General features: G+C 47.5%; 8 protein-coding genes across 8 annotated transcripts in view; 4 read left to right on the top strand and 4 right to left on the bottom strand.

The window, feature by feature from the left end:
- BDV37DRAFT_269372 (uncharacterized protein) overlaps positions 1–1,010 on the bottom strand; it is a gene marked incomplete at both ends in the record, with an annotated part of 2,856 nt that extends 1,846 nt beyond the window's left edge. Inside the window, one exon of the mRNA XM_032084355.1 lies at positions 133–1,010. Within this exon, the coding sequence (XP_031944585.1) occupies positions 133–1,010 (878 nt within the window). The remainder of the gene's footprint in view (positions 1–132) is intronic.
- A 509-nt stretch (positions 1,011–1,519) lies between these two features.
- Positions 1,520–3,348, top strand: BDV37DRAFT_30030 (gamma-glutamylcyclotransferase). Its single transcript, XM_032090405.1, has 6 exons — positions 1,520–1,740; positions 1,824–1,855; positions 1,964–2,013; positions 2,142–2,146; positions 2,215–2,299; positions 2,377–3,348. The coding sequence occupies exons 1-6, from the start codon at positions 1,646–1,648 to the stop codon at positions 2,893–2,895; spliced, it is 786 nt and encodes a 261-aa protein (XP_031944584.1). The 5' UTR covers positions 1,520–1,645; the 3' UTR covers positions 2,896–3,348.
- Positions 3,042–4,333, bottom strand: BDV37DRAFT_241356 (RNA recognition motif domain-containing protein). Its single transcript, XM_032081172.1, has 6 exons — positions 4,249–4,333; positions 4,006–4,054; positions 3,829–3,901; positions 3,656–3,762; positions 3,432–3,568; positions 3,042–3,340 (listed from the first exon to the last, which is right to left on the bottom strand). Exons 2-6 carry the CDS (start codon positions 4,023–4,025, stop codon positions 3,312–3,314), a joined length of 366 nt encoding a protein of 121 aa, XP_031944583.1. The 5' UTR covers positions 4,026–4,054; positions 4,249–4,333; the 3' UTR covers positions 3,042–3,311.
- A 695-nt stretch (positions 4,334–5,028) lies between these two features.
- On the top strand, positions 5,029–6,650 carry BDV37DRAFT_291040 (E3 ubiquitin-protein ligase; the record flags this gene model as incomplete). Its single annotated transcript, XM_032088854.1, has 2 exons — positions 5,029–6,253; positions 6,323–6,650. Exons 1-2 carry the CDS (start codon positions 5,286–5,288, stop codon positions 6,648–6,650), a joined length of 1,296 nt encoding a protein of 431 aa, XP_031944582.1. The 5' UTR covers positions 5,029–5,285.
- A 1,172-nt stretch (positions 6,651–7,822) lies between these two features.
- Positions 7,823–9,884, top strand: BDV37DRAFT_29940 (uncharacterized protein). Its single transcript, XM_032090403.1, has one exon. The coding sequence runs from the start codon at positions 7,916–7,918 to the stop codon at positions 9,404–9,406; it is 1,491 nt and encodes a 496-aa protein (XP_031944581.1). The 5' UTR covers positions 7,823–7,915; the 3' UTR covers positions 9,407–9,884.
- A 1,920-nt stretch (positions 9,885–11,804) lies between these two features.
- On the top strand, positions 11,805–12,404 carry BDV37DRAFT_280171 (uncharacterized protein; the record flags this gene model as incomplete). Its single annotated transcript, XM_032086504.1, has 2 exons — positions 11,805–11,891; positions 11,952–12,404. 2 exons carry the CDS (start codon positions 11,805–11,807, stop codon positions 12,402–12,404), a joined length of 540 nt encoding a protein of 179 aa, XP_031944580.1.
- A 109-nt stretch (positions 12,405–12,513) lies between these two features.
- BDV37DRAFT_29944 (uncharacterized protein) lies at positions 12,514–12,968 on the bottom strand. The gene has a single exon (XM_032090404.1). It carries the CDS (start codon positions 12,878–12,880, stop codon positions 12,623–12,625), a length of 258 nt encoding a protein of 85 aa, XP_031944579.1. The 5' UTR covers positions 12,881–12,968; the 3' UTR covers positions 12,514–12,622.
- BDV37DRAFT_280170 (uncharacterized protein) lies at positions 12,942–13,371 on the bottom strand (the record flags this gene model as incomplete). Its single annotated transcript, XM_032086503.1, has 2 exons — positions 12,942–13,045; positions 13,107–13,371. The coding sequence occupies 2 exons, from the start codon at positions 13,369–13,371 to the stop codon at positions 12,942–12,944; spliced, it is 369 nt and encodes a 122-aa protein (XP_031944578.1).
- Between the last annotated feature and the right edge of the window lie 155 nt (positions 13,372–13,526).

Genomic DNA, 13,526 nt, shown 5'->3' with positions numbered 1-13,526 from the left:
AAAAAAAAAAAAAAAAAAAAAAAAAAAAAAAAAAAAAAAAAAAAAAAAAAAAAAAAAAAAAAAAAAAAAAAAAAAAAAAAAAAAAAAAAAAACAAGAGGGAAGGAAAGAAAGGAAAATATGAAGAAACATACTCCAGATACCCGTCACTCCTCCAGCATTTCCCGTGCGATTCTGCTCCCTGGTATGTGGCACTAACGAGCGACCGACTTCCTTGCTCTGCCGTGCGAGCAAAGAGCTTATAGAACAGCCAAACAAACCATCGCTCATAGAACCGATCATACTGCCGTCCAAGCGATGACACACAGAGTCCCGGGCTTATCGTATTTACAATAACAGGGAGAGTTCCATTCTCATTCCGTACTCGATCAGCTACCGTCTTCAGAGCGTACTCCAACAGCAGCTTAGAGATGCCGTACTGCTTTGGGCCGCTAAAGTGTCGTGGATCATTCAAATGCTCCAATAGCGGCCCTTCCGTCCGAAGGCTTGTAGCCTTGACTCGAACAAACTGTTGGCTGGAAACGACAGCAAGATGCGCCGGGGTCGAGTCAGATGAGCTGTCTTTCAGCTTCGGAAGGAGCAGAAGCGCCAATAGAGAAGTGGATAACGCGTTAACCTGCAACGTTTCTTCCCATCCCTCCGGAGATGCGGTATACACTCGATTCCACAGACCTGCATTGAGGAGTGCGATGTCCAGCTGCTTGACTTCCTTTTGAATGCGGCTCGCAAAGGTCTTGACACTTTGGAAACTGTTCATGTCCAGCTCCCAGACTTGGATCACTCCCTGTCTGGTGGTGCGCTTTTCCAGCTCGGTTTTGACTACATCTCCTCGTTCGAGGCTGCGACTGCCGATAATAAGGGATTCCACGCCTAAATTCAGAAGTTTGATGGCGGCTTCGAATCCGAGGCCAGACGTGGCTCCAGTTAAGACGACGGTCTTGCCGGCAAAGGAGACTGTTGGGTCGACTGGGACAGTGTATTGTGTCCGGAGAAGGCGAAGTAAACTAGCCATAGTAACTATATTTCCACGAACAAACAAAATGCGATAGTTGTGGATGGACGTTGGAGTAGATGATTTGTTGAATAGTTGCACGAAAGCAATACAATCAAGAAGCAACTATTCGAAATCCCGGTCCGCATAGAAAAGAAGTTACACCATTCTGTGTAGACTACCTTGTAGTATGCTTTTCTTCACTAACTATTGGGGCATTGATCAATAAGCAGGGGGGTTCATTAGAACCTGAGGCAGCAAGAGCAGACGGGGGAGAATGTCGGGTGCAGCGGGGCGTCAGCTATCAGAAATGATTGGTCCAATGTTGCATCAACTTCCGCCATTTCTCCCACATTGATAGTAAGCAAACAGTACAAACACATGGGGTGAATTGTACAGCACATTCTTTGCAATGCTCAGTAATACACATTTACCTCTGAAGATAGCCGTTTCCCTACATTTCAATGGTAGGTTAAAGGAAACTAGAGGTCACCTAACTATTTTGGATTTCTACTGCTGACAAAAGCCTTGTTTCGGGGGCTGTTTCCACTTTACGCATTTCCATTTCCATCTCAAAATCTATATACACATTATAGAGACGAACAGACCTTGTAATTTTAGAGCAGACGCTTAAGATTCGACTCTATTAGACGGACATGGCTTCTTGTAAGGACACTAGCCATGCTTCTCCAGATGGTCGAACATGGCGCAGTTACTTCCCAGACGGTGATCTATGGGTATTTGGATATGGGTGAGTCAACGTCCGTCCTGGGGAAGAATAGGATATTCAGGATTCCACAAAAGTTCTAATGGACAAAAGCTGATGTTACCAAGGAGCTTGATTTGGAAGCCACCACCGCATTATGGTACGTCACTCTGGCTTTGGACTATTTTATTTGGGTCTTGGCCAAGGACAAATGACACAGCACTGTTGCCAGTTTCCCGGACCTGAGCTGATCTGCGACCTCGTATAGATCAAAGAGTCCCGGGTTATGTCAACGGCTATGTGCGTCGCTTTTGGCAGGTTCGTCATCCCGTGAAATATGGAAGCTTTTGCTGTGAAGCTTGAAGCAGCGGCACTTGTCTTCTCCGTTTCTCCGTTGTACCTTCTTCTATACTAAGCACGACTAACTTCAACCTGACGACATATAGGCTAGGTAGGCTATAGTCTCTTGAAACGGGCATTTGGTTACCAATTCCAAGCTGAAAAGCTGACTGTACTAAGCACTGACCATCGAGGAACGCCGGAAAATCCCGGACGAGTAGTAACGGTCATAGAACGGGGATTTTGGGAGACATTGAATGATCCGGTATGTGGTCATTCCCATCTGCACCGGTCAATCCGTGTAAATATCTAGGCTTGTCATCTTACATCACTACCATGCAGCTTGCACAACTAGAATCATCGTCAGCAGGTCGAGTTTGGGGCGCAGCATACCATATTCCCGCCTCGCATGCCGAAGAAGTCCATGATTACCTCGACGAGCGCGAGATTGACGGATACACTGTGCATTATACTCCATTCTACCCGTTCTTGGGATCCAAGGCCGCGGAGTCGGAATCCAAACCGATGACCTGCATGGTGTATATCGGGCAACCTACCAACCCACAGTTCCTGCGTGACCCAGCTCGTCGTGAGCCGGAAGATGTTGCGGAGGTGATTAGTCGCGGATGGGGTCAGAGTGGGAAAAATACCGAGTATCTTTATCTGCTAGAGAAGGCGCTTGAGGGTCTCGGGCTTGGAAGTGCTGATGGCTATGTCACGGATTTGGTTCAACGGGTGAAGGCCATTGAGGACGATGAGGCGGCGAGAGATGAAGAAGCGGCTGAGAGGGATTTACAGAAGTCGCTTAGTCGGTCAGAGGAGGAGGCACATCGGGCTTTCCAGAACGAGGAAAGAGTGTGACTTTACATTGACGTTGCTCTATGATCCATGATCGGCGCTCAAGTGCAAAGCTTACATAGACTATAAGGTTTCAATATTATAGAGCATTCCCCCCTTGTACTACCGGCGTAGACCCTTGCCGCATACTATCTGGTTACAGATTGGAATTTTTCCCTGCGTCACATGGAGATTCAATATTAAACGAGCAATAAAGGTATGATCTTAGTAACAGAGATAGAGCATCCGTGATTCATCAAAACCATGCTTCCGCCGTCATACTGCATTTCACTTCCTCTTCTGCGATTCGTGTCTCATGAAGTTTTATCGAGAGAGAAGATTATCTGAGCGATGAAATCCGTTTGAACAAAACACAAAAAGGATCAGTCCAGCTGCACCATACTTCGGTCCACGCTTTAGTTAGAGGTAAGGGCCATAGCCTAGTTCTCAGCGTTGTTTTGGCGCCAGTCTGGATGCCATTAGCTTGATAAGAACACCAATAAAATAAAGAGAACTGCGATGCCCTCGGATGTAGAGGCCAAGCAGAAGGGATCGCTTACTGCCACCACTGTATCCACCACCATATCCACCACCGTTTCCTCCGCGCGAGTTGTATCCGCCACGGCCGTGGAAGCCGCCATCGTTGCGACCAGGTCGTTCAGAGGCTTTGTCGACGCGGATAACACGACCGTCAAACCTAGTTTTGTAAATCTTCGATCCACGCGGAGAAGTTGCGACAGCACTGTGGGATGAAAGGAATGACAGTAAATAAATGAATGCTCACTCCGTATTGTTCAGCTCTTGCACCGCAGCGTCGGCTTCAGCCTCTGTGGTGAAGCGGACAAATCCGAATCCGCGACTGCGGTTGGTGTCACGATCCTTAACGACAATCTGAAGATTATTAATATAACCATGGCAGAGAGAGCGAATGGCTCTACAGTAAATTAGGGTACTAACAGCTTCTTCGACCTGACCGAATTGGGAGAAACCCTCACGGAGACTCTCGTCAGTGGTGTGCCATGACAGGCCGCTGTTTGGTGGTGTCAGTGAAATGATCAATTAGGTTGTCCTTGTTGAGGTGGGAAATAGATGACAGCTGCTATTGGGAGTGAGTGTGGGGAGGGGTAAACAGACCCAACAAATAGTTTAGACATTCTGAAGTTTTTGTAGAGTTGAACAGAGACTAAGGGGGGAGTCAGTAGAGGAAGGAGTAGTAAAAAGGATGAAGATGAGACGAGATTTGTGCGATAAAATGATGGTTCGGCTGAAAGAGGAGGATGACAATGGAAGAAGAGGGCCCGTGGGGAACATGAATGTGAAGGAGGCTACTAAGGTCCTAAAGCGCCGATTTGCAGAATCATCGGCCTTATCACGTACATTTATTCAAGTGGAACCGCTGCAGTGACTAAAACTGTCAATCATGCACATTCACTATTGCTACAGAAGGGAATCTCTGACCAAAGATGATCGGATTCAACTGCACGTTGTGCCACAAAAATCATTCCTCTAATTTTTTTTTTAAAAAAAAAAAAATTTAAAATTTTTCTTTTTCTTTTTACCGAAGATTTGACTGAGGGAAGATAAAGCGGGGGGAGGAAATCAAATATTATGTACACTCCTCGTACGCTCTTTCCTCTCCCACTTGCAAGACAAACAACCAGCCTGAACGGTAACAATACTCAAATACTGCACCACGGAAGGGGGTCCGTTTGCAATGCTCTGGATTGGACTGATTCTACGACGCTAACCCAAGCGTTGCGGAACACCTCCGGTTCCCCTCATTGTCAATCTAATCATTTTGATTTTTATCTTAATTTTTTCTTCCTGGATTCTCATTAGAAGGCGTTACCAAGACAAGATCTAAGTCTTAATATGGGAACCAAGTCGTGGGTGTTGTCTAAGTATGAATATCTCGTATCTTCACTTCCGGAGGAAAGCATGTCTACCGCATGTATATATATATACATTTACCGTCTGATATCGAGGTATCTCCAATAGATATCGTAGCGGTTCAGGACAGCATACTAATTCCAATCAATATTTCCTCGATTATCCATCTTTTATACAATTCTTGATTATACAGCGCTTGTAAGCTGGCATTCTTCTATGTACGTATTACCACGTAGTATCAGATTCACTAGATAATGGCACTGTATCTGGACGGATTGGATAGTTGGTCTTACTACAGTATCTATAGCTGTGCTGGATATCATGATCTGTCTGTAACTGAGAAGTGAATAGTCAGTCATGCTGATTGCACGTACCAGGGTATCAATTTGAATTCACCGCGATTCTACCCACCCTCCTTTTTCAGTCATTTCAAAACACCTTCCTTCGTAGTTCCATTCCCATTTCACACTTCCGCCTTCTTTCCATCGCCAGCTTCTATAACGCCTTATCTATTCCATTTCATCATGGATGAGCCGACTAAGGAGCTAGTGCTACATTTGATGGAGGAAGATGCCAGAGGCGCCCTTGGACTCATGAAGGGCAAAGGGAGCGCGGATCAAGTAACTGACCATGAACTGGCACTCACTGAATGGGCTCGAGAGCTCCGTCATTGTGCATGCACGTTTGAAGACTACAGAATGGCGAAGAGCCTAGCTAGAGCTGTTTTCGATGATGGTGATGCTCTCGTAGCTGCAACGGAAGAAGAAAACAGAGCCTTTGGGGATCGAATGACCGCACTACAACTGGGCGGTCTCAGCAAATCAACTCCTGATCAGCTACTGGGGCAGAGCAAGGCTGCGATGGCTGGCCTAACTGGTCTGGTGGGAGGTTTTACTACAGTGTCGAAGCAATCGAGACCTGCAGATGCAACTGAAGTTCGAAGTTCAGGCTTCCTAGGGGCTGAAAGCTCGAAAGTTGCTGCTGCCCGGAAATGTGACAGTCAGACACACCTTAAATGTGTAGCCTGTATGGAAGCCAGGCTATTTTTTGACATGTTTAGGGCAATCTGTTCCCATTACTACTGCAGGAGCTGTACCGGCCGCCTGGTGCACGACTCTCTTGTTGACGAGTCCCTTTTCCCACCCAAGTGCTGTCGTTTGCCATTCCCTTTATCTACAATAAAAGCACTTCTGGATGAGGAGATGATTCAACAATTCGAGGAGAGGACAGTGGAGCACAATGACTCCAATAGAACTTACTGTGCTAATCCTTCGTGTTCGCGATACCTCCCCCCTGCCCCGGTGGCCCTTAGCACCAGAACCTGCCCTTCTTGCAACACAGAAACATGCTCTACATGCAAGCAGCGAGCTCATGCCGGTCTATGTGTCGAGGGGCAAGCGGAAATTCTGAGTATGGCAAGAAGAGAAGGATGGCAGCGCTGCGCGAGATGTCGGAACATCGTGGAGCTAAAGAGTGGCTGCAATCACATCACGTAAGTGTAAAAGCAATGAGGCTTGCGTATTCTGAGTATGGAAACCTGTCTGATAGTCTTCTGCTCTAGATGCCGTTGTGGGTTCGAATTTTGCTACGCCTGTGCCTCGAAGTGGAAGACATGTAGATGCGAAGTGTGGGACGAAGAGAGACTATTCGACAGAGCAAACCAAGTCGCCGCTCGGAATGATGAGAACCCTCGGCCTGCACAACAAGAGGTTCAGAGGGCAGCACAGGAACTTCGTGAGCAGCACAACTGTAAGCATGATGCTCGCTGGAGGAGGCGTGATGGGCAATACTCGTGCGATGTATGCCATGACCTGCTTCCTGACTTCATTTTACGATGCCAGCGCTGCAGGATTGAGGTCTGTGTACGTTGCAGGTATAATCGTCTCTGATCCACGGACAAATACAACCACATCAGAGGGGACAAAGTTCAACAAGCGATTCCCATGAATGGAGAGGCAGACAAAGAGGGTCCTAAGGATGTGCGCTAAGGAGCAGCGTTGATGGGTCGGTTTCAATATGATCATGGGAGATGGATTCCTAAGGTAATTGTACTAAATTAGTGACGAGATAATAGGTGGACACTGTAACAAAGCTACTGCTACTGCTACTGCTACTACTAGTACTAGTACTCACGTTCACTCGATTGCAAACGCAAGTCACGAGGGTGCTTCTATATTTGGTAATCGTGGCTGCCTCAGACACTTCGGTCAGGCTTCTTCAAATACTCAATGGGATGATGTCACAATGGCGGCCATATCTCTCAGCCAGACATCCTAAGATGCCCCACTGTCTTCTTATATACATCTATCCACTTCACATTTCGACCTATCCGTCTCCGGATCCCCGTGTTCCATCCACCAGCACCACATTAAGCACACATCTCACACCAGCTGTCTCGATGAGTTCGGGGTCGCAGTCTCGTATTTTTGAGTGGTTGGCAATGATTGAAGACGAGCCTGTGCCATCCGACACCCCTAGATGGTCGTACCCATGCCGCAATTTCCCCAAAGTTCAAGATTTTTATGGTAAACTACCGGGCATTGAAAATCAACCAAGAAGATCAACATCGGTCATGTGTGTTGAGAGCATAGTGAGAGAGAGCGATGCTAGCTTACAACACCTTGGCCCCTCATGCCAACAAGTCGCACATGTACCGCGAGTCCAGGAACAAGCACTGGAGACGTATAGGAAACAACACTGCCCTTGGTCAGTAGGTTCTGTGTCGTGTCTCATGTCTTCCCAGAAAGTTGCCAGCAAGAGGAAGGAAGAACGATCTAGATATGAGCGCCAACCACGCCACAAGACAAAAGACGATCATTTTGAATACAAGGGCAAGATGTCTCATAAGAAAGGTGGCAGGGTGACAAAGACTAAGAGAAGAAGATCCACAAAGAGGAATAGAAAGCATACCGTGAATGATAATTTTCACGCCTCTAATGTGGCTCGGGATCGATTAACCGTGAGTTAAGAGAGACAAGCCAATCTGGCAAGAACATGCTAACCATATCCGTAGCTTCAATCTAATATGAACTTAGGTCTGTTTCAGATGGGTAGGACATCATCACCGGTCAAGGTTCAGGGTAAGCTTCCTATCTTTCTAAGTTTGGGTTCGAAGCTGACAGATTGATTAGGGCCTGACCTCAGCTTTTCGGAAATGAAATTTCTTTCCAATAAAGCACGAAAGGAGCGTGAAGCAGCATGTATTTATCGAGGTAAGGAAAAAAAGGGAAGCGTATATTGGGATTCACCGAATCAAAACCCAAGAGCTTGTTCGTCATTATTGAATACTGTCGATGAACAGGCACATCATCAGGAGAGAGATGCGCTTCCTCTTGAAACATCAGTATATGAACATGGCCAGAGGAGCGCCATGCTTCAGGCTCACAAAGATGGAAACGCTCAGCACCAAAAAAAGGGAAGTGAGGTTATATCTAAGACCGCCACAATGTATACATGGCCTGAGAGTGTGCGTGAAAATTCTGCATTGGATGGTGCGTACGAGAAGTGCACGGAACAGTTTCTCAGTGTCGACTTGGACGTCCAAGATAATAATGAAGCGATAGCAACAGTCAAATCTACAAGAAATTCCTGGAGCTTGGAAGAGGTGAAATGCCTCCCTGATCAGAGAAAACAGCTTTGGGATCCAGATGCCCATAGCCCTGCTGTGCCGACAAACGCAAGCTTTCACTGGAGATCCCAAGAACGCAAGCGACCTCAGTCTGTCGGAGAGGGGGAGCCTGCTCAGACCCCGACGATGGTCAAAGAGTATAATAGCAAAGACAACACAGACAGTTATGGAGCCAATAGTATTCCTGCCACGAATCATCCTGATCCGGCATCTGAGCCACCTGCACTTCTTAGGAGTAGTGGAGATACAGACGGTGTGTCAATGCACATGTCGCATAGGCAGCCTGCATCGGCGTCACCACAAGCCATTGACCAGGCAGACATCATTGAGCCACCTACGAGCGACTTTACACTTTATCCCGGTACGTCGAGCTTCGTTAGCTCCTCGCTACATATCCAAAAGCCGACGTCTGTGATGCAGTCCCACGACTCCCACGGATTACAAGAAGCAAAAACATCTACGGCATCTGTAATGATTTCAGATTATGACAAGCCGCCGGCACAGTTTGCAAATAGGGCAGCACCCTTGCCTGGAGGGGATTGTGCCTTGATAGAACAGACTTTAAGTGCGGCATACGATGTGATTATGCACCCAGAGCAGGACGCCTTGCACAAATTTCCTAGGCACCGAACGGTAGACAAACCAATAAGGGACGCTTCCTCTGGCGTAGGCGGCAATGGAAGCATATTTCAGGTACCGGAAGATTTCCATGGCTTGCCAGACGATTTAGCGCCATACTGGTGCCCTGGGATTGCATCAGAAACAGGGATTTTCTCGCATGGTTCATATGATTCTGCCCAGCCAAAGCGTTGCCCGGGCGTCTCCCAGCCAAATCATGCAGTCTATCTGCAGTGTTTCACCGGACAATTCCTGGATGCTAGATATTCTGCAGGAGAAACCCAAAACGAGAGAATGGCAGGGGCGGAGTCTAGACCGACCGCAGCCATGGTCTCGGGTCTGCAGGAAGACCTTTTGGGTGGGCTTAAAGGGTTTTGGCGACAGCAGAAGTTGTATTAGGGGTTTGCTCTTGGTGGGTTTTGACTATGGTATTTGCTTTCATACTTGGGCTCTATATTGAATACCGCATTTTATGCCTGGTATTCTACCTATGATATCTTGGTCATAGACGTATTTCTATGGAATATTTACTAGCAATTTCAGGTTTGATGTACGCGCGGATGCTATTTCATCAATGATGAGTGGACACTATCCATTCTCCAACAACGGCTGAGACACCGAGATGACGAAACCATTCTCATGGAACAGATAAACAAACCACAGACCCAAGGGAATGGATAATAGTTCCACTGATACGCCACTAGGCATCCTTCCGGCCGAACGAACCCAACAATACGGCATGACACTGGTGGAAGTTTGCCGTTTGGACAACTGGCAGTCCCTGGCCCCAGCAATCCGTTGCCTTCAGCCGACTGATCGACAGCTCGTTAATTTCGGCGTTCTTTGCTTTTTCTTTCGCCCGTTCGCCTGGAGCATGAGGGGATTTAGCTCGGGGGCAGTTCCCAGTTGAGTCAGACGATGTCAAAGGAAGGACAGCCTTGTTTCTGAGAAACTTGGTCATCGACTGAATGTGGTTGTATAAATCACATAAAGCCTTCTTAACGTCTTTCCCTATCTAGAAACCCTATTATCTCGTGTTCTTTTTTTCAGCTCCCTCCTCATTCTCTCTTTCCTTTCACAATATACAACGACGAATAAGATGAAAGAAATGGAAAAGCAAGAGAGGGACAGAAACCGACAGCGGACTCCAACCCTGCTAACAAGGATCATGCGGTAGTGCGTATTACTGCATGGGATTAAACCCATTCCAAACCACGGTTGAATAGATACCATTATCTCATGAAAATCCATTCCATACAGCGTGCCTCTTCCTTCCTTTCTTTTTTTCTTTTTTTACCCCCTTTTTCAATTAATCAAGTCCACATACACTAAAACTCTGCGCAGGAATTTTAGTGTATGCAGAATTATTCATGTTTTGCGCACCAGATAATATCAGACTCCCCTGTCCTTATTCATGCACAAGCACTAAAACGGAGTGAACCAGGTCCCTGGGAAAGGAAAATAAGCCCATTCCACGTCTTTCCCTTTTCTATTTGTTCCATAAGAAGGGTAATATTCACGGAAAGGCAAGCATCCGTGCTGGAAATCATGGACTCGTCCAGTTCAAAAGTACGTCCAAAGTACCCGTACGTTTGTCTATTTGGAATTGAACCTAGTAAGAAAGAAAGGGAAGGGCCTTGTGAGAGGCACAAGCCCCTGCTAGAATTGGCTTCTCAGCACCACACGTCTTCTTTAGTCTCCTAGAATAAGTTAAAAGCAAAAGCCAACGTCACCGCTGGTCCAGAGGTTTGGCGCTCAGCCGGCGATCTACTAGTTTAGCATGAACTTTGAGGGACGAGGAACGCCCGCACGGGCCCTTGCAGGAAACCCAGCTGCTGGGTACAATGCCAGTTGTGCTGTACAAGGTTACCAGCGTGAATCTTTTTTCTTTCTTTCTTTCTTTTTTTTTTTTTTTCTTCTTGTTTCGCCCGTTTCCTGGATTTGGTTAATGTTGGGCCATTATGTGCATGTGTGGAGCCTTTGGCTAGTGGGTGATTCTTTTCTTTTTCTGGTGTGATCATTTGGAGTGGGCTATGTTCATTTCTTCCGGAGAACTCGCTCAGGGACTGGCGACGTATTGATGTGAGAAATTCTCTGAGGAGATTTGCCATATTACTGCAGACCCGACCGTTTCATATCTGCAGCTAATTCTGCATGGCTGACCAAAAGATCAGGGATAAAAGTACTAAGTCCTGCCACAATAGGTAGCGGAAGTGCGGTCTGCTTTCCCCGGACAGAGCCTCGAGGAGACGGGCTCATGGGCCATACACCGTCGCCGTTAGTTCACATCCAAATCCCGGGATTGCGACGTTGCTATCTCTTGACTCGTTGGGCTCGGATGGGTGGGGAGGACAGGCTATCGGAACGACGGAGGGAACAGGGGGCGTGGGTGCCTTGTTCTTCACTAGAGACCCGGGGGTGCGGTTTCCAGTTGCATCTAGTCTATATTTGTGCAAAGGGCGTGGATGTATGTGCCTGATGGCTTGGGTTGACAGCATCCATTGGCGTGATTTGACTGACCGACTGATTAACCTGCGGTTGACGGTATCTTCATTGTTATGGGCCAGGTACTGTAGATAGGCATGTTTGCCTTTAATGTGTGCCTGGCTTGCTCCAAGCAGATACCGCAAGTGCACTGCATATAAAGAGCTGGTTCATCGCCCTGGCGATGTGGCATAGATTGTTCTGGTTGCTATAGCGCCTGGGCTCGACGTCTGTTCACATTCATCAATCCGCTGAATGATTGCTTAACTCTCTTCTCTCTCTCCGTAACACCATCCACCACAGACAATACAAGATGTCCTCCGAGCCTAGCACTGAAAAGGTGCCCAACAGCAACTTGACTGAGAGAAACCTTGCTTTACATAATATCATTGAAGAATCTGTAAGCCCAGATGGCTCCTTCGCAACAGTGAACACCGGAGAGCGTCTAACCCTGCTGTAGGAAGAGTCAAGAAACGGTGTCATGTCGTGGATAGAGAAAATCATAGCCGAAGAGCGAATCCATCAACACTTCTCTCAGCTCGGGATGCAACGCTTGAGCGCGCATGACCAAGACAATGTCGACATCAAACAGGCCATGGATCACCTCAGTCAGGTTACCTTTGCCTCGAATTCCGCGGAAACTCAGAACCAAACCACCGCGAGCCTGAAGCTCTTTGAACAACAGCAGCCAGGAGCCTACCGCGAGACCCCACTTGAGCGCTTCTTGACCCCGGATGGATGCAGCGACCTTAGCTTTTACGCTCGAGAAGCCCTGTCGCAACTGGGTACTGAATTTGGCGATATGGAGGGACAGGATAAACGCAAAGCGAAAGCCAAGGAAAACATAGAACTGGTTATCCGCAACAAGGCGCAGAAAGGAGTGAGAAAGGGGTTAGGTGATGGAGAAAAGTGATCGAAATTGGGTCTGAGCACCGTCCATCAAGGACAGGTCAACAAAAAGATAGTAAATATTGAAGATGAATTGAATTTTCGTGAACTGCCGCGAGTCTCCCAAAGCGTCCCTCCGATTTTATAAGATTCAAACCCGAAAACACGCCTGGATCAGATTTATGTATATGCACTGAAGTTTGATTGGGTATAATTGTATCACAAATTATGCTGAAACGCTGCTCAACTGGAACCATCTTTGGAATGCTCACCCAACATACCACCAGATAACCAGCTGCTTGTTCCAAAAGGCGTACCTGTCCCTTGGCACCGTGGAACAACCAGCACTGACACGCCGGACTTGTGGTTGCATACACAGGCTAGACAGCACAGAGCTGCATCTTCCAAGACCGTCCAACCATACGAACTGTAAGCACGAGTTGCTTTTACCTGAAACAAGAAAGAGCTAAGGCCGGCGGAATGTGATGGTACAGTTGCCATGTATATGTCTATCGACGCCAAGGAACTCTAGTATAGGATGATGCATACGGCTTGGTCCGAATCATAGCGAAGCAAGGGCTGCAACGGCGCCTGCTCCCTTGAATGCCGCCTGGTTTTTGACGACAACTTCAACAGGGTATTTCCACTCCATGAACCTGGTCCAACCTATGCACATAGTCAGCATGTAATGCCCCCGAAACCGACACACCCCCATAGGTTAACATACTCCAATAGGCACACTTCCTCCCCAGGTACTTCCCCATGAAGGGCACGACGACCATAGTCAGGAGGAGCTCCAACTGCTCAATGCTTTCTCGCCATTCCTCCTCGGCGTCAGAGTAGTCGTCTGAGAAGGTATCTAGGTCCGAGGCAGAGGTAGATTCTGAGGGAAGAGAGGCGACTTCATCGTCGGAGATGCTGTCTACAGAGGAGACCATATAGGCCGATGTAGCGAGTGACGGGTTGGAGGCTGAGGGTGATGGGTACGACATGATGGAATGGCACTGAGACACTTCTGAACAATAGGAATGGAAGAAAAAGACCAGCAGGTTGTAAGCTGTCAATCAAGCAGTGGCCCGCCTACCGCTTGAAAGAGGATAGCGGCATGAGTAGGACCCAGTTAATGTCCGTGAGGAAGAAGGTCGAG

Source organism: Aspergillus pseudonomiae, assembly GCF_009193645.1.
Source record: "Aspergillus pseudonomiae strain CBS 119388 unplaced genomic scaffold BDV37scaffold_12, whole genome shotgun sequence".
NCBI lineage: Eukaryota > Fungi > Ascomycota > Eurotiomycetes > Eurotiales > Aspergillaceae > Aspergillus > Aspergillus pseudonomiae.
Note: the sequence above shows the minus strand (reverse complement) of the source record. Positions and strands in the feature narration are given on the sequence as shown.

Bases quoted from the DNA above. Each gene is read 5' to 3' on its own strand.
- BDV37DRAFT_30030 (XM_032090405.1), top strand. From the start codon at position 1,646: ATGGCTTCTTGTAAGGACACTAGCCATGCTTCTCCAGATGGTCGAACA. The intron at 1,741-1,823 runs GTGAGTCAACGT...GATGTTACCAAG, and splicing joins CTATGGGTATTTGGATATGG to GAGCTTGATTTGGAAGCCAC. The intron at 2,300-2,376 runs GTATGTGGTCAT...ACTACCATGCAG, and splicing joins GGGAGACATTGAATGATCCG to CTTGCACAACTAGAATCATC.
- BDV37DRAFT_241356 (XM_032081172.1), bottom strand. From the start codon at position 4,025: ATGTCTAAACTATTTGTTGG. The intron at 3,902-4,005 runs GTCTGTTTACCC...ACCACCAAACAG, and splicing joins ATGTCTAAACTATTTGTTGG to CGGCCTGTCATGGCACACCA. The intron at 3,763-3,828 runs GTTAGTACCCTA...AATAATCTTCAG, and splicing joins TCGGTCAGGTCGAAGAAGCT to ATTGTCGTTAAGGATCGTGA.
- BDV37DRAFT_29940 (XM_032090403.1), top strand. From the start codon at position 7,916: ATGAAATTTCTTTCCAATAAAGCACGAAAGGAGCGTGAAGCAGCATGT.
- BDV37DRAFT_29944 (XM_032090404.1), bottom strand. From the start codon at position 12,880: ATGGCAACTGTACCATCACATTCCGCCGGCCTTAGCTCTTTCTTGTTT.